This window comes from Brachionichthys hirsutus, chromosome 16 (genome assembly GCF_040956055.1).
Source record: "Brachionichthys hirsutus isolate HB-005 chromosome 16, CSIRO-AGI_Bhir_v1, whole genome shotgun sequence".
NCBI lineage: Eukaryota > Metazoa > Chordata > Actinopteri > Lophiiformes > Brachionichthyidae > Brachionichthys > Brachionichthys hirsutus.
The window spans coordinates 11743561-11767503 of record NC_090912.1 but is presented as its reverse complement, the minus strand read 5'-3'; the positions used below and the strand labels follow the sequence as shown (position 1 = coordinate 11767503).

General features: G+C 47.3%; 2 protein-coding genes across 2 annotated transcripts; one reads left to right on the top strand and one right to left on the bottom strand.

Moving 5' to 3' along the window:
- Positions 1–761: 761 nt before the first annotated feature.
- On the bottom strand, positions 762–10974 carry LOC137905640 (major histocompatibility complex class I-related gene protein-like). The gene is made up of 5 exons (XM_068749883.1): positions 10891–10974; positions 10597–10630; positions 3427–3666; positions 2048–2350; positions 762–989 (listed from the first exon to the last, which is right to left on the bottom strand). The coding sequence occupies exons 1-5, from the start codon at positions 10972–10974 to the stop codon at positions 829–831; spliced, it is 822 nt and encodes a 273-aa protein (XP_068605984.1). The 3' UTR covers positions 762–828.
- A 4272-nt stretch (positions 10975–15246) lies between these two features.
- LOC137905639 (all-trans-retinol 13,14-reductase-like) lies at positions 15247–22830 on the top strand. Its single transcript, XM_068749882.1, has 12 exons — positions 15247–15412; positions 17098–17280; positions 17771–17909; positions 18028–18130; positions 18640–18835; positions 18920–19117; positions 20109–20228; positions 20324–20462; positions 20985–21094; positions 21222–21388; positions 22433–22592; positions 22682–22830. The coding sequence occupies exons 1-12, from the start codon at positions 15247–15249 to the stop codon at positions 22828–22830; spliced, it is 1830 nt and encodes a 609-aa protein (XP_068605983.1).
- Positions 22831–23943: the final 1113 nt, after the last annotated feature.

The following is a 23943-nucleotide window of genomic DNA, read 5'->3' as shown; positions in this document are numbered from 1 at the left end:
GCGAGTGGATCACCAGCAACACTCCATCAAACAAAAGTAGCTGCTGCTAAACAGAGGAGACGAAGAACGGGACGTCCTCCGAGAGGAACCGGGGACAGTTTAACGCTTGTGTTACAAAAAAAAGTCCAATTCATGACCCTTCAAGTGGACAAAATGTCCACCTGTAAAATGTAATATTTTTCCTGACCTCATTCTGGACCTGATCCAGTTGGAGAGATAGACACCCCCCCACCCTGCGTGTCAAATTCCATAAACATTGATAAATAATCAACTGAGATATTGAGGAAAATATTTTGAATCTCCATTGACTGCAATATTAACAAATAGTTCCAAGTGATCCAGAATCCAGGATCTCTTCTGGATCATCACCGAAATGTAATCATCTGTCCCTGGAAACATTCCCGACAAATCCTGGAAACTTCATCCAGATCCGTCCAGAACTTTTTGAGTTATCTTGCTAACAGCCGGACAGACAAACGGCGGTGGGAAATATGGGTTTTCAAATTTAAGCCCAAATTACCCCCCTTTCAAAAATCACCCCTCTGTGACCTTTTCTTGGACACTATGTAGAACAAATGGACATTTTTGTCTGAAGGGTCGTGGACAGGTTAAACACGGATTACACAGTCAAATTATGGACGTTGAGATTTTGTGACTCCGCCTCACCAAAGAGGACGGTGGTTGTCCTGGAGGGAGCTTAGAATTTCTGAAATGGACTAAACTGTCCAGGAGTTACTCAAGGGTCAACACAGCACGACTGTCTTCCCTGGTCCGTCATCGTGGTTCTGGACTCTGAAGCTGAAACCACCTCCTGTTTGCTTCATCAGGTCAAAGTGTCCAATCAAAGCCAGGAGACAGAGACTGGTTCTGTCTGGGTCGCTCACCTGTCCTCTGTCTGTACAGCTTGAATCCAACGGCAGCCGTGAGGACGAGAAGAACCGCTGCAGTGATGACGATGATGATGATGGCGTTCACGTTAGTGGGTTCCTCTGGAGAGCAGAAAACAACAAGTCAGAGAACAACGTCCATGTCCCAACAGAACCGTCCTGCAGACGGACACCACCTGGTTGGTGGTCCTGCCGTCCTGTTTAGGTGGTTTCATGTCCACCTGTCCACAGGAGGATGGTCTGTGCTGCTTTCTGTCCTGATGTTGGTTCCAGTCTCAGGGAGACTCGTCCAATGTTCTAATGTTCTATTGTGTTCTAATGTTCTGACAGAGGTTTGACTTTAAAACTAGAAACTTCTGAAAACTGAAATGGATCCAAAATACTTTTTCTCCAACTCCAGACTGAAACCTGCGAAGCGCTGGAACGCTGCGTCCCTCTGCTGAGGCTGGACAGTCCCACAGCTCTGTGGACCTGTCCTCATGGAGAAACACAAGGTTCTGATAACATCCTGGTCCACATCAGGAATATGGGGAACGTTTTACATCCCAGCTTCTGGAGAAACGAAGGAACGTGGTGAAGAACGCTGATTCCATAAAGGAGCGTTAGAATCAACGTGTCTTCCCACGGTACTGAAGGACTTCATGTTGGACCCGTGTCCCACCCTCCTAGCTTCACGTCAACATTCACTGGGTTCTGGATCATCCTGCTAACAAGCAGATCCAGGTCCAACAGAACCTCCTCCCCAGTTCTGGATCGTCCTGCTAACAGATCCAGGTCCAATCAGAACCTCCTCCGCAGTTCTGGATCGTCCTGCTAACAGATCCAGGTCCAATCAGAACCTCCTCCGCTGAGGACATGAACTGACTTTACTGACATCGTCCTGTATGAATGAAAGCCCAGTGGACATCGGACCGCCACCACCAACAGAACTATCACTGATTCAAAGGCTTCCGTCTTCTGTGCAGGTACCGGGTTAGGGTTCTGGTACCGTTGTCCGGGTCCCGGGTGGTTTATTGATTATCTGAACTCTAAAGTTACACAGAAAACACCAAACGACAGTGAAAGAAACAAAACTTCTGTCCATCTCTTCAAACCCATGATCTGGACCATCAGAGAGACAGAAATGTGTCCCCACCTTCACCCCCTGATCCCAGTCTCACCCCAGTTGGTCCAGATCTTTCCTTTGTCCAGTCTGGTGACCAAGTCGTCCTTCACACCAAAGAGCTGGAACACACAGTCGTACCTCCTCCAGTCTTCAGCCGCCGCCGATGAAAGGTCCAGGTCCACACTCATCTGGAAGGTTCCGTCATGGTTGGGGAGGATCTCTCCGTGCTCCACCTCCTCATGAAGCTCCTCCCCATCCTTCCTCCAGAAGAGAGCGGCTCTGTCTGGGTAGAAACCTGTAGCGAAGCAGCTGACGGGAGAGGAAGGAGTCTTCTGGAGGAGAAACACTGAGGGGAGCTCTGGAGGAGGAGACAAAGACACGTTAGAGAGGGGAGCTCTGGAGGAGGAGACAAAGACACGTTAGAGAGGGGAGCTCTGGAGGAGGAGACAAAGACACGTTAGAGAGGGGATCTCATGAGGAGGAGACGAAGACACGGTATAGAGGGGAGCTCTGGGGGAGGAGACAGACACGTTAGAGAGGGGAGATCTGGAGGAGGAGACAAAGACACGTTAGAGAGGGGAGCTCTGGAGGAGGAGACAAAGACACGTTAGAGAAGGGAGCTCTGGAGGAGGAGACAAAGACACGTTAGAGAGAAGAGATGTGGAGGAGGAGACAAAGACACGTTAGAGAGGGGATCTCATGAGGAGGAGACGAAGACACGTTATAGAGGGGAGATCTGGAGGAGGAGACAAAGACACGTTATAGAGGGGAGCTCTGGAGGAGGAGACAAAGACACGTTAGAGAGGGGAGCTCTGGAGGAGGAGACAAAGACACGTTAGAGAGGGGAGATCTGGAGGAGGAGACAAAGACACGTTAGAGAGGGGAGCTCTGGAGGAGGAGACAAAGACACGCTAGAGAGGAGAGATCTGGAGGAGGAGACAAAGACACGTTAGAGAGGGGAGCTCTGGAGGAGGAGACAAAGACACGTTAGAGAGGGGAGCTCTGGAGGAGGAGACAAAGACACGTTAGAGAGGGGAGCTCTGGAGGAGGAGACAAAGACACGTTAGAGAGGGGAGCTCTGGAGGAGGAGACAAAGACACGTTATAGAGGGGAGCTCTGGAGGAGGAGACAAAGACACGTTATAGAGGGGAGCTCTGGAGGAGGAGACAAAGACACGTTAGAGAGGAGAGATCTGGAGGAGGAGACAGACACGTCATCAGGAGTCACTGTTGTCGCCAGAGACACTGAAACGACGCAAATAAACCTCAGAGGAGAGGAGGCGACAAAAGAAGGGAGGAGCAGAGGAGAAGAAGACTGAAGGAGAGAGGAGGACAAAGAGGTAAAGGACAGAGTGTGTCTCTGTGTGTGGGTCAGAAACAGCAGAGGAACATGAAGTTTGTTGGTTTGAAACTCCACCAGGTGATGTGCTTCTACCTGTTCTCAGCAGAGAGCTCCTCCCATACTCCAGATACTTCCTCCCCCACTCAGGACACACCTGGGTGAGGTAATACTTCCAGTATTCCATCACAGCTCTATCATGATCCCATCTGTGTTTGGTGATGACAGCCTGAGGACTGGGAGCGATCCATGTCTCCGTCTTCAGGTCCAGGACGATGAAGTCTTCTCCATTATAACCATACTGATTAAAACCAGTGACCTCTCCAGTCTCATCGTCTCATCTGTCGGTACCTCTCTGCTGCCTCTGGAGTCACACAGGCCAAAAGGGCCTGATAGGACTCCTTCAGCTTGATGGCATTCCTCACCACCAGTGTCCACCAAGATGTTCGGGTATTGCCGCCACAACATGCACCAACCACCTTACGGACACAGCGCTGATCTCCGAATGGAGGTACGAAACATGGCTCACTCAGACTCAATGTCCCCTGCCTCCCCCGATACATGGTCAAAGCTCTTTCGGAGGAGATTCTGCCAGGTCTATCCGGCATCTTCCCCCACCATCGGAGTTGACTCACAACCAGGTGGTTATCGGTTTACAGCTCCGCCCCTCTCCGCCCCTCTCCGCCCTAGTGTGCCCAAGACATGCGGCCGCAAGTCTGCCAATACAACTATAAAATCGATCATCTAACTGCGGCCTTGGGTGTCCTGGGGCCAAGTGCACATATGGACACCCTTATGCTTGAACATGGTGTTCGTGATAGACAATCTGTGACAAGTATAGATTGTCCAATAACACTAACAATAAGACTTTTCCAATAACAAAAGACTTCTCGGGTTCTGAACAGGGGGGCCATTCCTCCCAATCACGCCCCTCCAGGTCTCACTGTCATTTCCAACATGAGGGTTGAGGTCTCACTCTCCAGTACCCCCTCCAAGGACTGTTTGGACTATCGGTGCAAACAACAGTCAAGATCCGTCCCCCGACCTGAAGGTGGAGGGAGGCTAACCTCTTGTTTATCGGGGTAAACTCCAATATACAGGCACTGAGCTGGGGGGCAATAAGTATTGCCACCCCTACCCGGCGTTTGGCAGTGTTGAAGAGCATAAATCTGCTTTTGTGGAGGAAGTAAATAAATGGCTTTAGGAGTTGCCAAAAGAGGTACTATGAAGTACAAGTTTCCAATGAGAGTACAAGATGTATACTGAAAACTGAAAAGTTCTGCTGTGGATATTAGACCAAGTGACAGTGTTTGAAATACATCCAATGTAAAAGCAAATAAACGCAGTACAGTGGTCAGCAAGTCCGTTGTGTTCAGTACCTCTTCAGTCAGAATAAAAGCGGAGGCCGAGACCGCAACATGTAAGAGTAACGAACATAATAAATGCTAGCTACAGCGCTAGGCTGTAGCATACGCCCTAAAATAGACTAAGTTACAAAAAACATACATGTAAGAGCCAATGTGAGCACGCTGGGGGGGGTGTGCGCGCTGGGCGTGTGCGCATCCACGCCACGGTGATTGGGGCGTGGCACAGCCGGTGTGGAGGTTTTATTTGTGTGTGCGCACCTGTGTGGTGTTAGTGTGTGGCCTTGTCATGGTGGTGGGCTAAGCGTGGGGAGAAACCTTTTTTGTTGACCGCATTAAACGCAGGATATACGCAACACGGGAACAACGACGGATTGCACTGGCTCAACGAGGTATTTAACGTCAACCGATACGACAGCCAACGTAAGTCGTCAATCTGCTTTCTATGCGAGCTGGAGCAGAATAAATGCGTCAAGACCTGTGCAAGTACTGCGTGCGCGTCGTCAATGTTTTAACCCCTACGACTCAGCCCACCGTGGCGTTTGAATTCATTTATATACGCCGCAATATTTGTCAACAAAAAAGACTCTGGGAATATAAATCAGAAGAATAAGGCGCTGTGTTGTTTATGCACTGCAGAGGTGCAATTTTTTGGATATTTTGTGAATGAAATATGGATCCGTATCATGAAACCAGGTCGAATGTAAGTGAAGCTGATGGAAAGAGACAATCAAAGCTTACAACCAAGGCATTTGAATATAAATTGGAGACGCTGCAAAATGAAAGAAGAGCAAAAGTAAAGAAGATTAAAGGCACAGTAAGGGAAATTACAGACCTCAAGAAACATAAAGAAAATGCCGAAAAGGTTCGATCATGTCTTGAGATTGTGTCCAGTCTGTTCAATGAGGCAAGTCAACTTCATAATGTTATTATTCCGATGGTTCCTACTGAAGAACAAATAAGACAGAACGCTTGGTTTGATAATGTTGAAGAGCATAAATCAACCTTTATGGAAGAAACATATAAATGGCTTTTGGAGTTGCCGAAGGCTTTTGATGCACCGCAGATCCCAGTAGAGCGCGCTGTTGAGCAAGCAGGTGACCTGCATAAAGAACCAGTTTCCATTAAGAATACAACATGTCTATTGAAAACTGAGATGAATCCAAAAGGTTCTGTCGTGGATGTTAGACCAAGCGACAGTATTTCAAATACATCCAATAGAATATCAAAGCACAGCATAGTAAGCAGCAGGTCTGTTGTATCCAGTATCTCTTCCATCAGATTAAGGGCAGAGGCTGAGACCGCCGCTCTCATGGCACGCCAGAAGCTACTGAAAGAGAAGCATGCTATGCAGGAACAACAAGACCAATTAAAGAGGAGAATGGAGGCAATGGACTTGAATATGGAATTGGTTGCTACTATAGCCAAAGTAAATGTGTTGAGGGCCGCGGAGGGCTCTCACGTTTCTGTTAAATCAGATGGGATGAACTCTTATTTAAACAAGAACACAAACATCAAGTTAAGTGCGGATGCTTCAACGTTTGTACCTGCATTCACCACCCAGCCATCAAGGATAGAGAACACTGTGTCGCTGGGTTGTGCTGCTGTGAAACCCAAAACAAATCACCAAACTGAGCTTTGTTCTGTTGTGTCTGGGGCCGGCCTGCAAGCGTTACCAGCAGATGCGTTTTACCCTGTTCCTTCCATTCAGTGTGATCTAACCGCACCTACAACAGAGAACATTGCTGATCAGCGTTTGATTACAGTGCTGGAGAAGCAGAATGAAATTACGTCTTTAATGGTTCAGCAACAGTCACTTTTCCTTTTGCCCAAACGAGATCTGCAAGTTTTCGATGGAGATCCATTGCAATATCAAACCTTCATAAGGGCATTTGAGCACAACATTGAAGACAGAACTAGTCACAAGGATTGCTTGTATTACCTTGAGCAGTATACCAGAGGTCAGCCCCGGGATTTGGTCCGAAGCTGCCAGCATCTACCACCTGCTTACGGATACAGTAACGCAAAGGCTCTGCTACAAGAACGTTTTGGAGATCCATTTAAAGTAGCCTCAGCTTACATGGACAAGGTGCTCTCATGGCCTCCTTTAAAGGGGGAAGATCTCAAGGCCTTACAAGCCTACAGTCTGTTGCTGCGGGAGTGTTGTAACACTATGGGAGAAGCTGTGGGTGACCTAAATGTGCCCACTAACATGCAAAATATTATGAAAAAGCTTCCATATAAGTTGCGAGATCGATGGAGAAGTGAGGTCTGTGACTTACAGGGAAGGTTCCATCGTAGAGCCACCTTTCATGATATTGTGGAGTTCATTGAGAAGCAAGTTAAGATCGCAAGTGACCCTCTCTTTGGGGATATTCAAGATTCACCTGGAATTGGAAGAAAAGAGGCTAAAGCTGTAACATCCCGGTGTGACACAAACCCTAGAGGTAGTAGTTTTGCCATCAATGTAGCACCTGTGGAAAGGAAAGTGGAGTCTGTGAACAAAAGAGAAAGGAACTTACCTGAAAGGGCGTGCTTGTATTGTGGTGCTGGACATAATTTGGATGTTTGTCTTCTGTTGGACAAAAGGACACAAGAGGAAAAAATGTTCTTTTTGAAGGAAAACAGGATGTGTTTTGGCTGTCTGTGCATTGGGCACGTGAGCAGAGATTGCAGAAAACGTTTGATGTGTAGAACCTGCAATCTGAAACATCTCACATTGTTGCATGTCCAGTCCAAAACAAAGCAAACAAGTTCTACGCAGACTAATGGTGACGAAGGGGCCAGAGAAGGTGCTGTGGTGTCCGTTCAGTCCAGTGGCTTAACTGGGGCCGGCAAACAGGACTGTGCGCTGTCTATACTGCCTGTGCAGGTGAAAAGCAAGAGAGGACATAAGACTCTGGTGACTTATGCGTTCTTGGATCCGGGAAGTACTGCTTCGTTTTGTACTGAACGTCTCATGAACCGGCTTAACCTTACCGGAAGGAAGATCGGGATTCTTCTCAGAACAATGGGGCAAGAAGAAGTTGTGGACAGCAACATGTTGTTGAATTTGGAAATAACTGACTTGGAGTCCAACCACTTTTGTGATTTGCCTGAGGTCTTCACACAGAAGAGCATGCCTGTCCACCGGGGAAATATTCCGCAGGCAAAAGATCTCCAACGCTGGCCACATCTGAGGCACATACAGATACCAGAGGTTAACGCAGATGTGGATCTACTTATTGGTACCAACGCACCTCAGGTGCTGGAGCCCTGGGAGGTGGTCCGTGGCGTAAACGGAGGCCCTTATGCTATTAAGACCATCCTGGGATGGACGGTGAATGGTCCACTGAGAGTTGATTGCCAGACGGAAGATGCGTGTTTAATGCCTGATGTCACAGTAAACCGCGTATCAGTGGCGAAATTAGATGAACTTTGGGAGAGACAGCTGAAGGTTGATTTCCCTGAAACTCTGCAGGATGAGCAACAGGGATTATCAAAAGAAGACGAGCGCTTTATGGAGTTGGTCTCTGATTCAGTTAAACTGGTTAATGGACACTACAGCATTGGTTTGCCATTAAGACGAAGATGCCTCAAAATGCCAAACAATAAGACAGTTGCAGAACAACGTGTGCTAGGTCTCAAAAAACGCTTGTCTAAAGATCCATCCTTTTGCTCTGATTATGTTACATTCATGACAGAAATGCTGGAGAATGGATATGCAGAGAGAGTCCCACCTGAGCAGTTATCCCGCTGTGATGGTCGAGTCTGGTATATACCCCACCATGGAGTGTATCACCCTACAAAGAAAAAGTTGCGGGTGGTTTTTGACTGTGGGGCCACATTCCAGGGAACCTCCTTGAACTTGCAACTTCTCCAAGGACCCGATCTAACGAGCCAGCTGATTGGTGTACTGACCCGGTTTCGCAAAGAACCTGTGGTGCTCATGGCAGATGTCAGGGCCATGTTTCATCAGGTCAGGGTGCCACCTGAAGATTGTGACTTGTTAAGGTTTTTGTGGTGGCTTGAAGGAGATTGTGAAAAGGAGCTGGTGGTGTACAGGATGGTGGCACATTTGTTTGGTGCCACGTCTTCTCCGAGCTGTGCCTGCTTTGCTCTTCGGAGGTGTGCTGAGGACAGTCAAAGCCAATTCAGTCCCATCTCAATTAACACTCTGCTGCATCAGTTCTATGTCGATGACTGTTTGGTGTCCATTGCCTCTGAAGATGAAGCCTTGTCTCTCTGTAAAGAGCTCAGGGAGTTGTGCGCTAAAGGTGGGTTTCATCTCACGAAGTGGATAAGTAACTGTCGAACAGTCCTTGCTGCTATTCCTCCAGAAGAGAGAGCCAAAGAAGTGAAAGATCTGGATCTGGACAGTGACGCCTTACCTGTAGAGCGAGCATTGGGTGTGCAGTGGTGTGTGCAGTCAGATGCCTTCAAGTTTAAGATCATAGTTAAGCCACGTCCGCTCACAAGAAGAGGAATCTTGGCCATTGTCAGCTCGATTTACGATCCTCTTGGTTTCCTGGCTCCCGTTGTTCTATCAGCCAAGAAAATCCTCCAAAATCTCTGTAGGAGACGTTTGGGGTGGGATGATCCATTGCCACCCTCTGTAGCCAGAGAATGGATGACTTGGTTAGAAGACCTCAAGTATCTGGAGCGGTGGGAGGTCAGTCGGTGCCTTAAACCTGTGGACTTTGGCGTCACTGCCTTTGCTCAGCTCCATCATTTTGCAGACGCAAGTGAGGAAGGATTCGGGACAGTGACATACCTATTACTTCATGATATAAGGGGGAGGACCCACTGCGCTTTCGTGATGGGCAAGGCACGTGTAGCTCCGCTCAAACCAGTTACAATTCCTCGTATGGAGCTGACTGCTGCGGTGGTAGCCAGCCGGATGGACAAGCTCTGGAGGAGAGAACTGCAAATGGAGCTGAAAGAATCTGTCTTTTGGACGGACAGCACTTCTGTTTTGACATATGTGAAGAGCGAAACATCAAGGTTCAAAATCTTTGTAGCAAACAGAGTGTCGGAAATACACAAGCTGTCCAAAGCAACCCAGTGGAGATACGTGCGTACTTCGAGCAACCCGGCAGATTTGGCCTCCAGAGGTGTCGAGGTCAAGTCCTTCCTAAAGGCGGAGGTATGGATTCATGGTCCTGATTTTCTTCTGGAAGTTGACGCCAACTGGCCATTGAGCCCTGAAAATATGGGAGAGCTGTTGGTTGAAGACCCGGAGGTCAAAGTTGTGGTGGCGAATGCAATAAAAGTGGATCAGGTTGATCCTGTGGAGATGTTCATCAGCTACTTTTCTGCGTGGCACAGTTTGATAAGGGCAGTTGGATGGTTTCTCTAGTTTAGGGGTTTGTTGCTGTTTCTGGTACGTGAAAGACGGCTTACGGAAACTCTCGCCAAAACGAAGCGTAGTTTAGGGGAGCTGAACGACGGCATGCAGGTCCGGATGAAATTATGCAAAGCTCGAGGGCCAAAGGATGTTCTTACGGTGGAAGATTTGTGCACTGCTGAGAAGGCTGTGATCCAGTTTTGTCAAAGAACTAGGTTTCCTAAAGAACTGGCAGATTTGAAGAAAGGTGAATGTGTGAAGAAGGCAAGCAATCTCTATAAATTAAACCCTATCCTGGATGATGGCCTAATCAGGGTTGGTGGGAGGCTGAGTAATGCAGCCATGCCGGCTGAAACGAAACACCCAGTTATCCTGGCTAAAGACTTGCACATCTCCAGTCTAATTCTCAGCCATGTGCATCATGAAACGGGCCACAGTGGACGCAATCATATGCTTTCTCGCCTGCGCCTAAAATACTGGATTCCTGGTGCTTGTGCCGCTATCAGAAAGGTTTTGGCGAAGTGTGTTACCTGTCGTCGTCTGTCTGCAGCCCCTGGACGTCAAAAAATGGCCGACCTACCTCACAGCAGACTAACTCCAGATGAACCCCCTTTCAGTCGTGTTGGCTTGGATTGTTTTGGACCGTTTGAAGTGAAGCGTGGGCGTGCTGTGGTCAAGAGGTATGGGCTCATCTTTACGTGTCTGGCTGTACGAGCAATACATCTCGAAGTCCTTTTCTCATTGGACACAGATTCCTTCATTAATGGACTCAGGAGGTTTATTGCCAGACGTGGCCAAGTTCTGGAAATACGTTCAGATAATGGCACAAACTTTGTCGGTGCTGAACGTGAATTAAGAGTGGCTGCTGACAATTGGAACCACCACCTCATAAATGACATGCTGCTGCAAAGGGGTGTGAGGTGGGTGTTCAATCCCCTCGCTGCATCGCACCATGGGGGTGTATGGGAGAGATTGATCCGGTCCGTTCGAAAGGTCCTGAACTCAGTTTTGAGAACTCAGTCTTTGGATGAAGAAGGTTTAGTGACTGTGCTTTGTGAGGCTGAAGCTATTGTTAACAGCCGTCCGATAACGAAAGCGTCTACAGATCCCAACGATTTGGAGGCATTAACCCCTAACCATCTACTGCTACTTAAATCACAGCCATTGTTACCACCTGGACTGTTCGAAAGAACGGACGTCTATGCTCGTCGGCGCTGGAGACAGGTGCAGTACATGGCCGACCTATTTTGGAAGCGGTGGTTGAAGGAGTACCTTCCAGGATTACAAGAGCGACAGAAATGGAACAGGACTCGGAGGAACTTTGTGCCTGGGGATGTCGTGATACTTGTGGATGACATGGCGCCACGTAATTCATGGATTACGGGAAGAATTTTGGATGTTGTTATGGACAAGAATGGATTGGTGCGCACTGTGCGACTTAAGACTAAATCTAGTGTTTTGGATCGTCCGATCACAAAGGTCTGCCTTCTGCAGGAAACGGATGAGCAGTGAAGGTCTATTGGACTATGGACATGTACTCAGAACTTTGACGTGACCTCTACGACTATGGACGATTCTATTGACTGGACTCTGACGGCCATGCTGTATGTCGCTTTGTGCCTTTGGTATGTGTTTGTCTTTCCTCTGTGAGTTTGTGGTGATGGGTAATTATTGTCACTTAATAATTAGGGGCCGGAATGTAAGAGCCAATGTGAGCGCGCTGGGCGTGTGCGCATCCACGCCACGGTGATTGGGGCGTGGCACAGCCGGTGTGGAGGTTTTATTTGTGTGTGCGCACCTGTGTGGTGTTAGTGTGTGGCCTTGTCATGGTGGTGGGCTAAGCGTGGGGAGAAACCTTTTTTGTTGACCGCATTAAACGCAGGATATACGCAACACGGGAACAACGACGGATTGCACTGGCTCAACGAGGTATTTACCGTCAACCGATACAACAGCCAACGTAAGTCGTCAATCTGCTTTCTATGCGAGCTGGAGCAGAATAAATGCGTCAAGACCTGTGCAAGTACTGCGTGCGCGTCGTCAATGTTTTAACCCCTACGACTCAGCCCACCGTGGCGTTTGAATTCATTTATATACGCCGCAATAATACAAGTACAGAAAAAAAAACAGCAGCATCAGGAGTGGTTACACAGATGTGTATTAGCAGCAGTAAACCTAATATAATCACGCAGTGCAAACAGAATAGTCAAGCTGCCGACCAAACATCTGGGTCGGCAGCTTGAGCTTCCTCAGCTGCTGCAGGAAGAACATCCTCTGCTGAGCCTTCTTGAATTTAACTCTTATTCAGCTCTGTCATAACATTCACATTGTGGCGACCACTTAGAATAGGTCTCTCACCCAAGAGGTTCATGGGTAATGGGCGTGGTGTGGCGCTCCTAATGTTTTGGCGCTCCGTTTGCATTCAGTCTGTCGTTGGCATCTGAAGAGGAAAGAGCTAATCCACCTTCGTCTCTGAGTCGTTCCTCATCCTGCCACATTGGTGACCCCGAATTGAACATGTTTGAAGAAGCAGACGGCAGCGTTTCCTCGTCGGCCATGTCGGCCCGACTCGCACAACCGTCCGGTTTCACCGCGTCTGTGAAACTCCTGGAGTTCTGGCACAACGACCCGGCTCCGTGGTTCCAGCACGTCGAGGTGCTTTTCCACCTTCGAGGAAGCACCGAGGACGACTCAAGGTACTACCTGGTGGTCGTGGCCCTGGAGCAGCAGTCCACACGCCGCGTAATGCAGCTGTTACGTGCCCCTCCACCGCACGGGAAATACGCCGCGCTCAAACAGCTCCTGCTCCGGAGATTCAGTCTGTCCGCCGCGGAGAGAGCGGATAAACTACTGTCTCTGCCCGGATTGGGCGACGGTTCAGCAGTCGCCCAATATGCTGTCGCTGTTGGGCTCGGATGAAGGCGGCTTCATTTTCCCGCAAATTTTCCTGCGCCAGCTTCCGCCTCCGGTGCGCGCGGCCCTGGCCAATTCCCCGTGCCATGCAATTGAGTGCTGCCAACGGATCGACTATTGGGACATTTGGGACCAGGTCTGCATCTGTCTGTTTCCATGTCCGCAGTTTTGAGTGGGACTTCGTTATAGCCTCCACGCCTGTTCCTATCATCGGTGCAGATTTTCTGTGTGCCAATGGTCTACTGGTTGATGTTGCTAACAGACGATTGATTGATGCTGTGTCTTTCTTAACTTTTCCATGCCAGACAGGGGGATCTGGGTGGCTGATGCACGCCAGTTTTTCAACGTCGGGCGATGCGTTTCTGCGGTTACTGGCAGATTTTCCGTCGTTGACCACACCGGCCTTTTCTACCGCGGTTGCTAAGCACGGGGTAGAGCACTACATTCCCACTGTAGGTCCACCGGTGTTTGCACGCGCACGGCGCCTCGACACCATCAAGTTGACTTCGGCGAGGGAAGCGTTTGATACCATGGAGCGTCTGGGCATAGTGAGGCGTTCGAACAGTCCTTGGGCTTTGCCGCTCCATATGATACCCAAAGTGGATGGGTCGTGGCCGCCGCTTAAACAATATTACCGCACATGACCGTTATCCCATTCCACATATCCAGGATTTTTCCGTTCACCTGGTGGGAACAACGGTTTTCTCAGAGGTAGACCTGGTGTGCGGTTATCACCAGGTTCCGGTGCGTGCAGAGGATGTGCCCAAGACCGCTGTCATTACTCCGTTCGGGCTTTTTGAGTTCATGCGCATGCCTTTTGGCCTGAAGGGGGCGGCACAGACATTTCAAAGACTCATGGACTCAGTGAGTCATTCCAGTGAGGGGGGGGGTCATGGATTGTGCCCTTTTAAGATGTACAGAAAGGTCTGTGGCGATATCCTCCTCAGGTGGTTCCGTCCATGACGCAGTGTGAGAAACACACACAGCCAGTTATCTGTGTGCTTCCAGTCTCGTGTTCTGCGTGGAGAATGAATTACCTCCTCTACTCTTTGTGGAAATTTGGAGAAATTTCCAAAATGTCATGTGCGTGTATTCTCCTTTCCCCACACTTCATCCCAGCCTTCATTTAAGAAAGGTGGAGCTTGTAGCTTAGCCAAAGTCCTTTCTTTTTAAATTAAATTGAACTCTTATCCAACTCTAGCATAAAATGTACGTCATCAAAATAGCTTTCAGGGCTACGTTCCAGTGAGAAATAATCTCACGGATTGTGCTTTATGAAGATACCCACAATGAATTTATTCCAAGTGAATCAAAGCGTCCTGTTGTTCAACTGTCCCAAAAATGAGTCAGTGTGTGAATGACTAAAATAAATAAATATAAAGGCCGAAAGTATCTGCAGTATAAATGAAATATAAGTGACCCTGTCCAAAATGTCTCAAATGGTAAATGGCCCCATTTTCCTGTTTACTCAACTGGAATTATGCGGCGCAGGTGGTTGAGCGGGTTGTCCTGTGACCGAGAGGTCAACGGTTCGATTCCCAGCTCCGGCATATGTGTACACTGTTGTTGTGTCCTTGGGCAAGACACTTCACCCACATTGCCTGTATGAACGTAGTGAGCGAGTGAATGTTGGTGGTGTCAGGAGAGCCTCGCTCCTGTCAGCTACAATAGTAGCTTCACCACGCTTGGTCATTAGTTAATGAATAATGGATAATGCACAATGTAGAGCGTCTTTGATTGTCCGGGAAAGCGCTAGATAAAACCGACGCATTATTATGATTATTGATCTTTATGCGTGTGAACTTAAAGTAAAACCTTTGATTGAGAATGGGTTTCCATGTAGAACGGCCACCGTGGCTTCTGGAAAGGCCAAATCAAACTTCTGAGCCTGCGTCTATTTGCCCTGAGAGCCAGGTTTATACCCCTTTTGCCTCTTTTCAGCATAGAGGGAGTCTTGTTGGTTTCAGATATACAGAAAGGTCTGTGGCGATATCCTCCGGTGGTTCCGTCCATGACGCAGTGTGAGAAACACACACACAGCCAGTTATCTGTGTGCTTCCAGTCTCGTGTTCTGCGTGGAGAATGAATTACCTCCTCTACTCTTTGGAGAAATTTCCAAAACGTCATGTGCTGCTGTATTTCCCTTCATCCCAGCCTTCATTTAAGCGAGCGCTTCCTCTGCAGTTTAGTCAACTTTCTCCTGTTCCACATTTGACCTCTGACTTTCCCCTCTTCCCCATCCGCTCTCCGTGCTGTCGGTTTTCTTTGTCCTTTCTGTGCCTTGGATTTGTTGGTCGGCTGTGAGTGGCTGCGATGTGGCTGTGGCTGCTGGGTGCGCTGGGCTGCCTGCTGCTCATGGTGCTCTTCGCTTACTTCTTGACCGTTGGGCAACGCTACAGAGTGTTCGATGAGAAGTGCGTGAGGCGACCAAAACCGCTGGTCACAGACAGGAGGCAGAGGGACGAGAGGCTGAAGACAGGTAAGAAATCATGGTTCTCTACGGAGCCCCCGCTTAGGGGGAGGAGGAGGAGAAAAGAAATGAAGAGGAGGGAAAAAAAAAGTGTAATCCCGAGAAATCTACCGGTAGTTTGTCGGGATCCCGACTTTATAAGTCCCGAGTTAGTTAAAGTCAGTATCCCGAGAAGGTATCACGGAACTCCGTGAAACTTCTTCGTGGCGCTCATGTTTTTAGAGGCCTGATTGATGATGAACACTCTCAGTGCGGTCGAGCTACTAATAGCGTGCATTTGGCTCTAGTTCACATTAAGCCACTCTTACCTCACAACAGCATCTCATTCTGTAGCCAAACATCTGCAGATGACATCAGACCACATCACAACGGTCCGGTGAACATCCAGAACTCCTCACGTGGGGCACCCACCTGGTTTTTACTGTAGTGGCATCTTGTGTCCCTTTAATGCAATAACACGTACCTTTAGCAATCGAATTCACATTGATCTCAAGAGCTGACTAGTTATTCATGTATGTCCTTGCCAGAGGTAATGATATATCAAATGCATGTATTGTTTTGGATCCGGATCATCGTCAAAATGTTCTAAATTGTTCTCATCATTATGCACTAATCATAAAAAGTAAAAGTGAATCAGAGTTGATTTGATTGGCACACGGGGAGACCATGCAGGCTCCTCACAGAGAGGCCGCAAGTCAGATTCAAACCTGTGACCTTCTTGCTGTGAGGCAACAGCGCCGTCACTGCGCCACCGTGCTGCCGTCACTGATTTTTGAATCCGTAAATGGGTTTTCAATGTTAAAATGTAATATTGTTTCCTGACCTCATTCTGGGTCAGATCCAGAAGACATTTAGCATGCTAGTGCGTAATGGACCTCTTTATGATTGTGACGTTTGGTGAGTGAATTGAATGCATATTTTACAAGATATGATTTTTTTTGAAAAAGCCTCCATTATAAGTAAATAGGAAAATGCAGATTTCTTCTCTTTTTTTTTAATCCAGACGTGTATCTGGATCACTGGACAGACCAAGAACCATCTTCAGATCGTTTTTCACCAAGCTCCATCTCCGCAATCCTGCTAAATGCAAAATCAAGATCCTTCCAGTAATTTTTTAGTAATCTTGCTACCAAACAAACAAACAAACAAACAAACTTGGTGGAGCTAACTTCCAGTGAGTAAACAGATATTCATCCAGATATTTGTATATCTATTTAAGGTAATTGAATGGAACTTTTATTGGGTACTCTGAGGTATTTTAATACTGTAAGTCAACCTGGCCTTATTTAATATGACAGATAAGATCAACTTTATTGATCCCTTAGTGGGGAAAGTTCACGTCACAGCAGCTCAAAAGACAATATAAAGTGAAAATTAGCGAAACATGAATTACAGTACAATAGTTATATTGTCCATTATATTATATACACGCTGTACAGCTAAAAGGCAGGGAGAATATTAATGTTACCATAGTGTAAACATCCAAACATGTAAACAATGTAAACATCAACAATGGTTTGCAGTAGTATCCATAGGCACAAATACATTTCCATAAATACTGCTGGGATGACAGATTCCCACAGTTATGTCACCTGGACATTACGACTGCCCTGTCAGTTCAGCTCGGATTGTGATCCGGCGCTCTCAAGGCCATCCTCAGACTGATGTTGGGATGCAACGTGCTTTCCCTGCAGGTTTTCGTGTGGACCGCGTCCCCCCTGCCCTGGATGCGGTGGTGATTGGCAGCGGCGTGGGGGGTTTGACAGCAGCGGCGCTTCTGTCCAAAGCTGGGAAAAGGGTTTTAGTTCTGGAACAGCATGAGCAGGCCGGAGGCTGCACGCACACCTTTGAGAATAAGGGATTCGAGTTTGACGTTGGTAAGAATGCTCGGAACATGAACAGCCGTTCCTTCCACGGGGGGGGCACAATGCGTAAATGGTGATGCAACAGTGATGGCTACTTCACAGGACTGTGCCACCATATCAGTGTATACTTGCTGCAAATCACATGCACAAACTCTGATTGGTTTGAATTTTGCCTGATACACATCTGTCTTTTGACCTCGTTATCAGTAATTGATAATATTACCAACCCCTGTAGTTTTTATACATCAATAGTAACGGGTTCTGTCGCCAGCCATGCCCCGTCCTTCCAAAGGTCCATGCTGCTGTCGTCACCTATTCTATCAAACAAAAACAAAAGGCAGGTAAAAACCAGTCAGTCAGTGCATACTAAAAAGATTCAATTCATGAGCCACACGTATGATTTTAGACAAGCGTGATATGCTTCTCCTGCCACAACAAAACCATCGATTTTTGGTCATTTGAACTACCCACTTCTATTTAAACGCTCTACTGCTGCCACCAGGTATTCATTACCTGGGCCAGCTTCATGAGAACAGCTTGCTGAGGGTTGCTCTCGATCAGATCACAGAAGGGCAGCTGCAGTTCACGCCGCTGGAGCAACACTTTGATACGGTGCTGCTGGGCCAGCCTGACCAGCGCAGGTAGGGCGTGTCTTGCTACGCGTCTTCCTCATCCTTGTCTATGTTTTTTTTTTTTATCCACACTTCTGAACTAAAGCCCCGCCCCCCACCCCCCACTATCGCATTATTTCGCTTTCAGGGAGTATCACATCCATTCAGGGAAGACAGAGATGGCGGCTTGCCTGAAGAAGCAGTTCCCAGAAGAAGGGGAAGCCATTGATGACTTCATGAGATTGATGAAGGTAGGGCGAGAAAATAAAAAGTGAAGTCAGCCGAGTTTAAGAACTTTAATAAACTGTCTCTTTGGCAGACCACAAGGCTCATACCTGAGACCACCCCTAAAGCTCTTCACCATGCTGGCGTTCACACCAACGATTTATGACATTTAGCACTCTTATTGATCCGAATATCTTCCTCTGCCGGCACACTACGAGATAGAGAACATACTGCATATATGTTCCTTTCATCTTTATTGTATGACTATATAGGTTCATCTGTAGGCTAAAGGATTTCTGACTATTTACCGTATATCCATGAAAGAGCCACCTGCTGCTATTCTGTCATTATTCGCCCTGCTGTTGTTGACTCTGTAGCAAGTTGAAAAAGTTGGCCTGTCAAAAATGAATGATAAAGAGTAAAGTAAAAAAATATAAAATGATGCAAATGTCATAAAACACTCATAAAATGACATTTGTTCTTTATTTTTGATTGTCATTAATAAAAAAAAATCATGTATTTTGTCCTCTTGCAGCAAGCCGCACGGAAAATGCCAATTATAGCCTGCTTGAAATGGATGCCATATTGGCTGGTTAACTTCCTGATTCGGACTGGCCTATTAGATCGAATCTCTTCGGTATTCAGTCTCGCAACAACCAGCCATTCAGAAATGATGTCCCGCCTCACACAGAACAAGGACCTGCAGGCACTGTCTGCCTACCTGTTTTATGGTAATTGAAATGCACACTTGTCTGCATAATAGATCAAAGACGCTCTTCAAGTCCTGTACAATGCTCTGTGTCATGTGATCGCAGGTGTGCCTCCTAAAGAGTCCAGCTTTCTCATCAATGCACTCCTTCTTCACCACTACAAGCGCGGCGCATACTACCCACGCGGTGGAGCCAGCGAGTTTGCATTTCACATCATCCCTGTCATCCAGCAGGCGGGTGGCGCTGTGCTGGTCAGGGCGCCCGTCCAACGCATCCTCCTCAACCAGCAGGGGAAGGCCTATGGTGAGAAGGGAAGGGGGTACACAGATTATGATCATGGTAATGAAATCAGGAGAAGACATTTTATTACTAGTGCGATTATCTGTCCATGCAGTGGAAAAAAGTAGGCTGTTGCTTTGAAGTATTTGAATCATATCCTGAACGGAACAATTTGTTTTGCTCGGTTACCAACACGGGATGCTTGTCTTTTAATTTGTAAAAGCTGGCAAGAGAAGGTAGTGGAGAAACTGCACCAAAATGTCAGAGCATCCATCTTTTTAAGCTTTTTACGGTTCCTAATTTCAGCTCAGGATAAAGGAGCGTGCTACACCCACGATCATCACTGATGGAGTTTTAATGGAACTTGTTTTGTGGCTGCCCTAGAATGGTACCAACTAGCATTAACTCAAGAATCCTAAATCCTCGACCACGCTGGCGGACAATGTATCTGCTTGGAGCAGAATGCGTCTCGCTGTCTGTTTCTGGCGAGTATGCATTGACAAATGTTTATAGCATAGTGCTAGTACTTTTACCAAACCCGAGGAGTATCACAATTGCCTTTTAAACGCAAGAGTGTCACAAGAGTGTCACAAATAAGATGCTCCACGGCGAGCTTTCGTGGAAAGATAGGTGTGATGTATAACTCAGCAGCATCAGCACAAAATAAAATAATAAAATAACAATTAGCCGTCTCTGATACGTGACGGTTTATCATGACCGCTAACACGATAACGTCCCAGCTTGGCTACATGGCTAACACGTCACAAAATGTTACAACCCCGGTAAAATGATATTTTCCCCAGGACAAAGACAAAATAACGGCATCTTCATTCAACATGAAATAAATCAACATGCAATATGGACAACATCTCTCTGCTGCCATCTCTCTTTATTGGCTAACTGTCCACCGATAGCGTGAGCGGGGTCCTTTCCTGCGCTGCGCCAGCGGGGGTGGGATCCACCGGTGCATTTCAGCCAATGTTGTACAGCTTTTTCATGTGTTTGTGTGTTTTAGGTGTGTCGGTGCTAAAAGGGCAAGAAGAGATTGAGGTCTTTGCCCCAGTTGTCATTTCCAATGCTGGGATCTTTAACACCTTCCAGAAGTTTCTGCCTCAGCACATCCAGGACAAACCGGGTAACAGAATGGAATCTGTGGACGATGTGACTGCAGATGGTTGACGGCTCATCCTTCGCTGTTGGATGTGTCCTGCAATGTGGTTGTTTGCACAGAAATCCGGTCGCTGCTGGGCATGGTGCGTCATGGGATGGCTTCCTTCTTAGTCTTTGTTGGTCTGGATGGATCAAAAGAAGAATTGGGTATTCCTTCCACCAACTTCTGGATGTATAAAGACAATGATCTGGATTCACTGTAAGAATTCTCTCTACATATTCCCTATATATCGTCCTTCGTCTTTTGTATCATTGTCTTCCTCACTTCCACTGGCAAATTTTCGCGTAAATTTACAGCGAAATTAAAATTGTGATCCGTTTTGAAATGTTTGTTCATAATTACCCCCCCCCCCCCCCAACTACAGGCTTTTATACAGTTAAGAGCATACTTTATATGTTGCAGGCACATTTTTCACTGCTATATTTTATTATGAAAAATACAGAAAGGAAGTACTTTGTCATGGTCCCGCCCTGAGATCATGCTACCACTTTAAAAGTAGGCCTTCATGCTGTCACGAGGGGAGGTGTGGGGCCTGTGGCTTGTGTCGGAACTATCTTCTAACTTTTTCTTACCTGGGCTCTTTGGACTAAACGTTTGAAAGGGACTGAACCCTGTGGTCATTTCGAGAGGGCAACATATAGAACTTGAACACAGCCATGTTCAGTAGCTTTAGCAGCTAATTGTCTGAGGAATAATGCATGTGTGTCTGTTTGTGGAAAGTATGCAGCAATACTCTTCTCTGAGTCGAGATGAGGTACTGGGGAACATTCCCATGATGTTCATCACCTTCCCATCTGCAAAAGATCCTACGTGCAACATCAGACATCCAGGTAACGGACATGCCACCAAGTTCCCGTTCATCTGTGCCATCTCTCTCATCACGTCTCCTTGTTCAAGGATGTATGTGGTTCAATTGACTAAATTATTTCTACGACTTCCTTTCACGTCTCTTTGCAGGCAAGTCCTGCATGACGTTGTTAACCATGGCTCGCTATGATTGGTTTGAGGAATGGGAGGGGACGAAGCTGGGGAAAAGGGGACAGGACTACCTGGATCTGAAAAACTCCATGGCCCAAGAGCTGGTGGACTGGGCGCTAAAGATCTTCCCTCAACTACGCGATAAGGTTTGAGAGAATGTGTGTGTACTAATGAACAGATTGCATTACTCATTATTAAAGAACATTCCACCAATAACTGTAAACAAAGACATGAAGTTATGAATGAAAACTTATTTGTATTTGTATCGGTAAAATAACATGACTCTATGAATCCGGAGAGCAGCAGAGGAAGCTACATTTAATCATTTCAAACTTGAGCTAGTTTAGTTTCTGAGACAAGGTTTACGTTGTAAATGTTCCGAAAATAAAAAGTTGGGATATTTACTTTTTGTTGGCGGGGGGGGGGTCATCCGCACTGAAGCCAAAACGACCAGAGAGACAACCATCGGCACTTTCACTTTGGTCTCAAGCTGCTGAAGTTATGACCAAAGGCCCATTCAGAAGCTGGAGGATTGGGCGAAAGTTTAGCTCAATGAACCAATGTGAGAAAAGAGGAAGTGGCTTCATTTTGGCAGAACTGTCCCTTTAACATGTTGCTAATATGTCACTGTTTTTCTCTTTGTGACAGTAAAATCAGAATTAATAATGGAATTAACTATATTTTTTAGTTCAGGATTTGGACCAGCTTGTACGGTGGCCCTGAATGGCAAAACACAACAACAAATCGTAGAGCACACAACTCAGCAAACAAGAAAAAAGAAAAAACACGCACAATAAAACGAAAATCTCGCAAACAAAAGGTTCTATCGGAAAAGCGCGGTACCTGCCGTAGCCAGGGTGTGGATGCTAATTGGATTGTTTTTCTGACAGCTGGAAAAAGTGGAAATTTATATTTAATTATGGCTGCCACCAAAGAAATTATCAGGAATTATTTTGATTCTGAATTATTTTTTTTCTTATTTGCGTGATTTCTTTTCATTGTGTGCTCTACAATTAGTTGTTGTGTTTTGCCCTTCAAGGCCACCGTAGTCTGTGGGATCTCATTTCTTTCTTTATTGGCTGGAAAACTATTTCACTTACTGCAAAAGACAATGAAATACAATCTAAAGTTTCTTTATGTGTGTGATTGTGTGTGTGTGTGTGTGTGTGTGTGTGTTTGTGTGTGTCCAGGTGCTGATGGTGGATGCTGCCACCCCTCTAACCAACCGCCACTATTTGGGGGCTCCAAGAGGTGAGATGTACGGTGCTGAACACGACCTGGAGCGGTTTACTCCAGAAACGATTGCTCGGACAAGATCGCAAACAGCCGTCGAAGGACTCTACCTGACAGGTGACGTGGCCAACAGATAGTCGCATGTGATCCGGCCTGTCCAGCCGCTGATGGTGTGTGTGTGTGTGTGTGTGTGCGTGTGTGTGCAGGTCAGGATGTGTTCTGTAATGGCATGGCTGGTGCGCTGCACGGGGGGCTGCTCTGCGCCTCCGCCGTGCTCAATCAGATCCTCTACATTGACCTCCTAGCCCTGAAGATCCGCCTCAAACACAAACAGACCAATCACAAGCTGGCCTGAAGACGGGGTTGCAGTGGAGAGTATGTTCTTTCTCCCACTAAATGTTAAGACCCTAACATATTGAAACCAGTTAACCAGCCATTCAAAGAGATGTAATAAACCTTTGGTATGGGAAGCTTTCTGACTCCTCTTTTTCTAAAGGAATGTCTTCAATCTGTTGGCAACCGATTTAAATAAGTCATGCAGGAATATTCCTGGAGGAGAGGCAGAGAGCTCGACTGTGTAAAACGTGTTTTTGATCCCAGTTTTTATTTTGTGTATCACAGATCTTTGAAATGAGCTTGAGGGCGTCATGTTGAATCATCATTTATTGGTTACACTTTTTGCATCCCACATCCAGCTGATTCTCCTCATCCTTACGTTTTACAGGCCCTCTGATGCCGTTCACATCACATGATTTCTTGCTTGACATCGTTTTTTCTCTCTGCCCACACAGTCAAGGCAGATGGCCGACTTGGGTTCTGCTCAAGATCTCTACTTGTTCAAATTATTTATTTTTTTCTGATGTAAATTATTTGTTTCCCTCCCTGAGCTGCCACCTTATCGTGGTGGAGGGGTTTGCGTGTCCCAATGATCCTAGGAGCTCAGTTGTCGGGGGCTATATGCCCCTGGTAGGGTCACCCATGGCAAACAGGTCCTAGGGGAGGGACCAGGCAATGGGTGGCTCGAAAAACCCCAATGATGAGTTCAATAATTGGTCCTGGGCTTCCCTCGCCCGGACGCGGGTCACTGGGGCCCCCTCCTGGAGCCAGGCCTGAGGGTGGGGCACGATGGCGAGCGCCTGGTGGCCAGGTCTTCACCCATGGAGCCCGGTCGGGCTGAACCCAAAGAAGCAACGTGGGACCTTCTTCCCGTGGGCTCACCACCCATATGAGGGACCAGAGGGGTCGGGTGCAATGTGAGCTGGGCGGCAGCCGAAGGCGGGGACCTTGGCGGTCCGACCCTCGGCTCCAGAAACTAGCTCTAGGGACGTGGAACGTCACCTCTCTGGCGGGGAAGGAGCCTGAGCTGGTGTGCGAGGTTGAGAAGTTCCGACTGGATATAGTTGGCCTCACCTCGACACACAGCAAGGACTCCGGAACCACTCTTCTTGAGAGGGGTTGGACTCTCTTC

What these genes read in the sequence shown, in the direction of transcription:
- LOC137905640 (XM_068749883.1), bottom strand. Translation starts at nt 10,974, where the DNA reads ATGGTGCGATGCAGCGAGGGGATTGAACACCCACCTCACACCCCTTTG. An exon ending in ATGAGGTGGTGGTTCCAATT is followed by an intron (nt 10,631 to 10,890) that starts GTCAGCAGCCAC and finishes CACGACTGAAAG; the next exon opens with GGGGTTCATCTGGAGTTAGT. An exon ending in GTTAGTCTGCTGTGAGGTAG is followed by an intron (nt 3,667 to 10,596) that starts GTCGGCCATTTT and finishes CCGACAGATGAG; the next exon opens with ACGATGAGACTGGAGAGGTC.
- LOC137905639 (XM_068749882.1), top strand. Translation starts at nt 15,247, where the DNA reads ATGTGGCTGTGGCTGCTGGGTGCGCTGGGCTGCCTGCTGCTCATGGTG. An exon ending in GGGATTCGAGTTTGACGTTG is followed by an intron (nt 17,281 to 17,770) that starts GTAAGAATGCTC and finishes TGCTGCCACCAG; the next exon opens with GTATTCATTACCTGGGCCAG. An exon ending in GGCCAGCCTGACCAGCGCAG is followed by an intron (nt 17,910 to 18,027) that starts GTAGGGCGTGTC and finishes TTTCGCTTTCAG; the next exon opens with GGAGTATCACATCCATTCAG.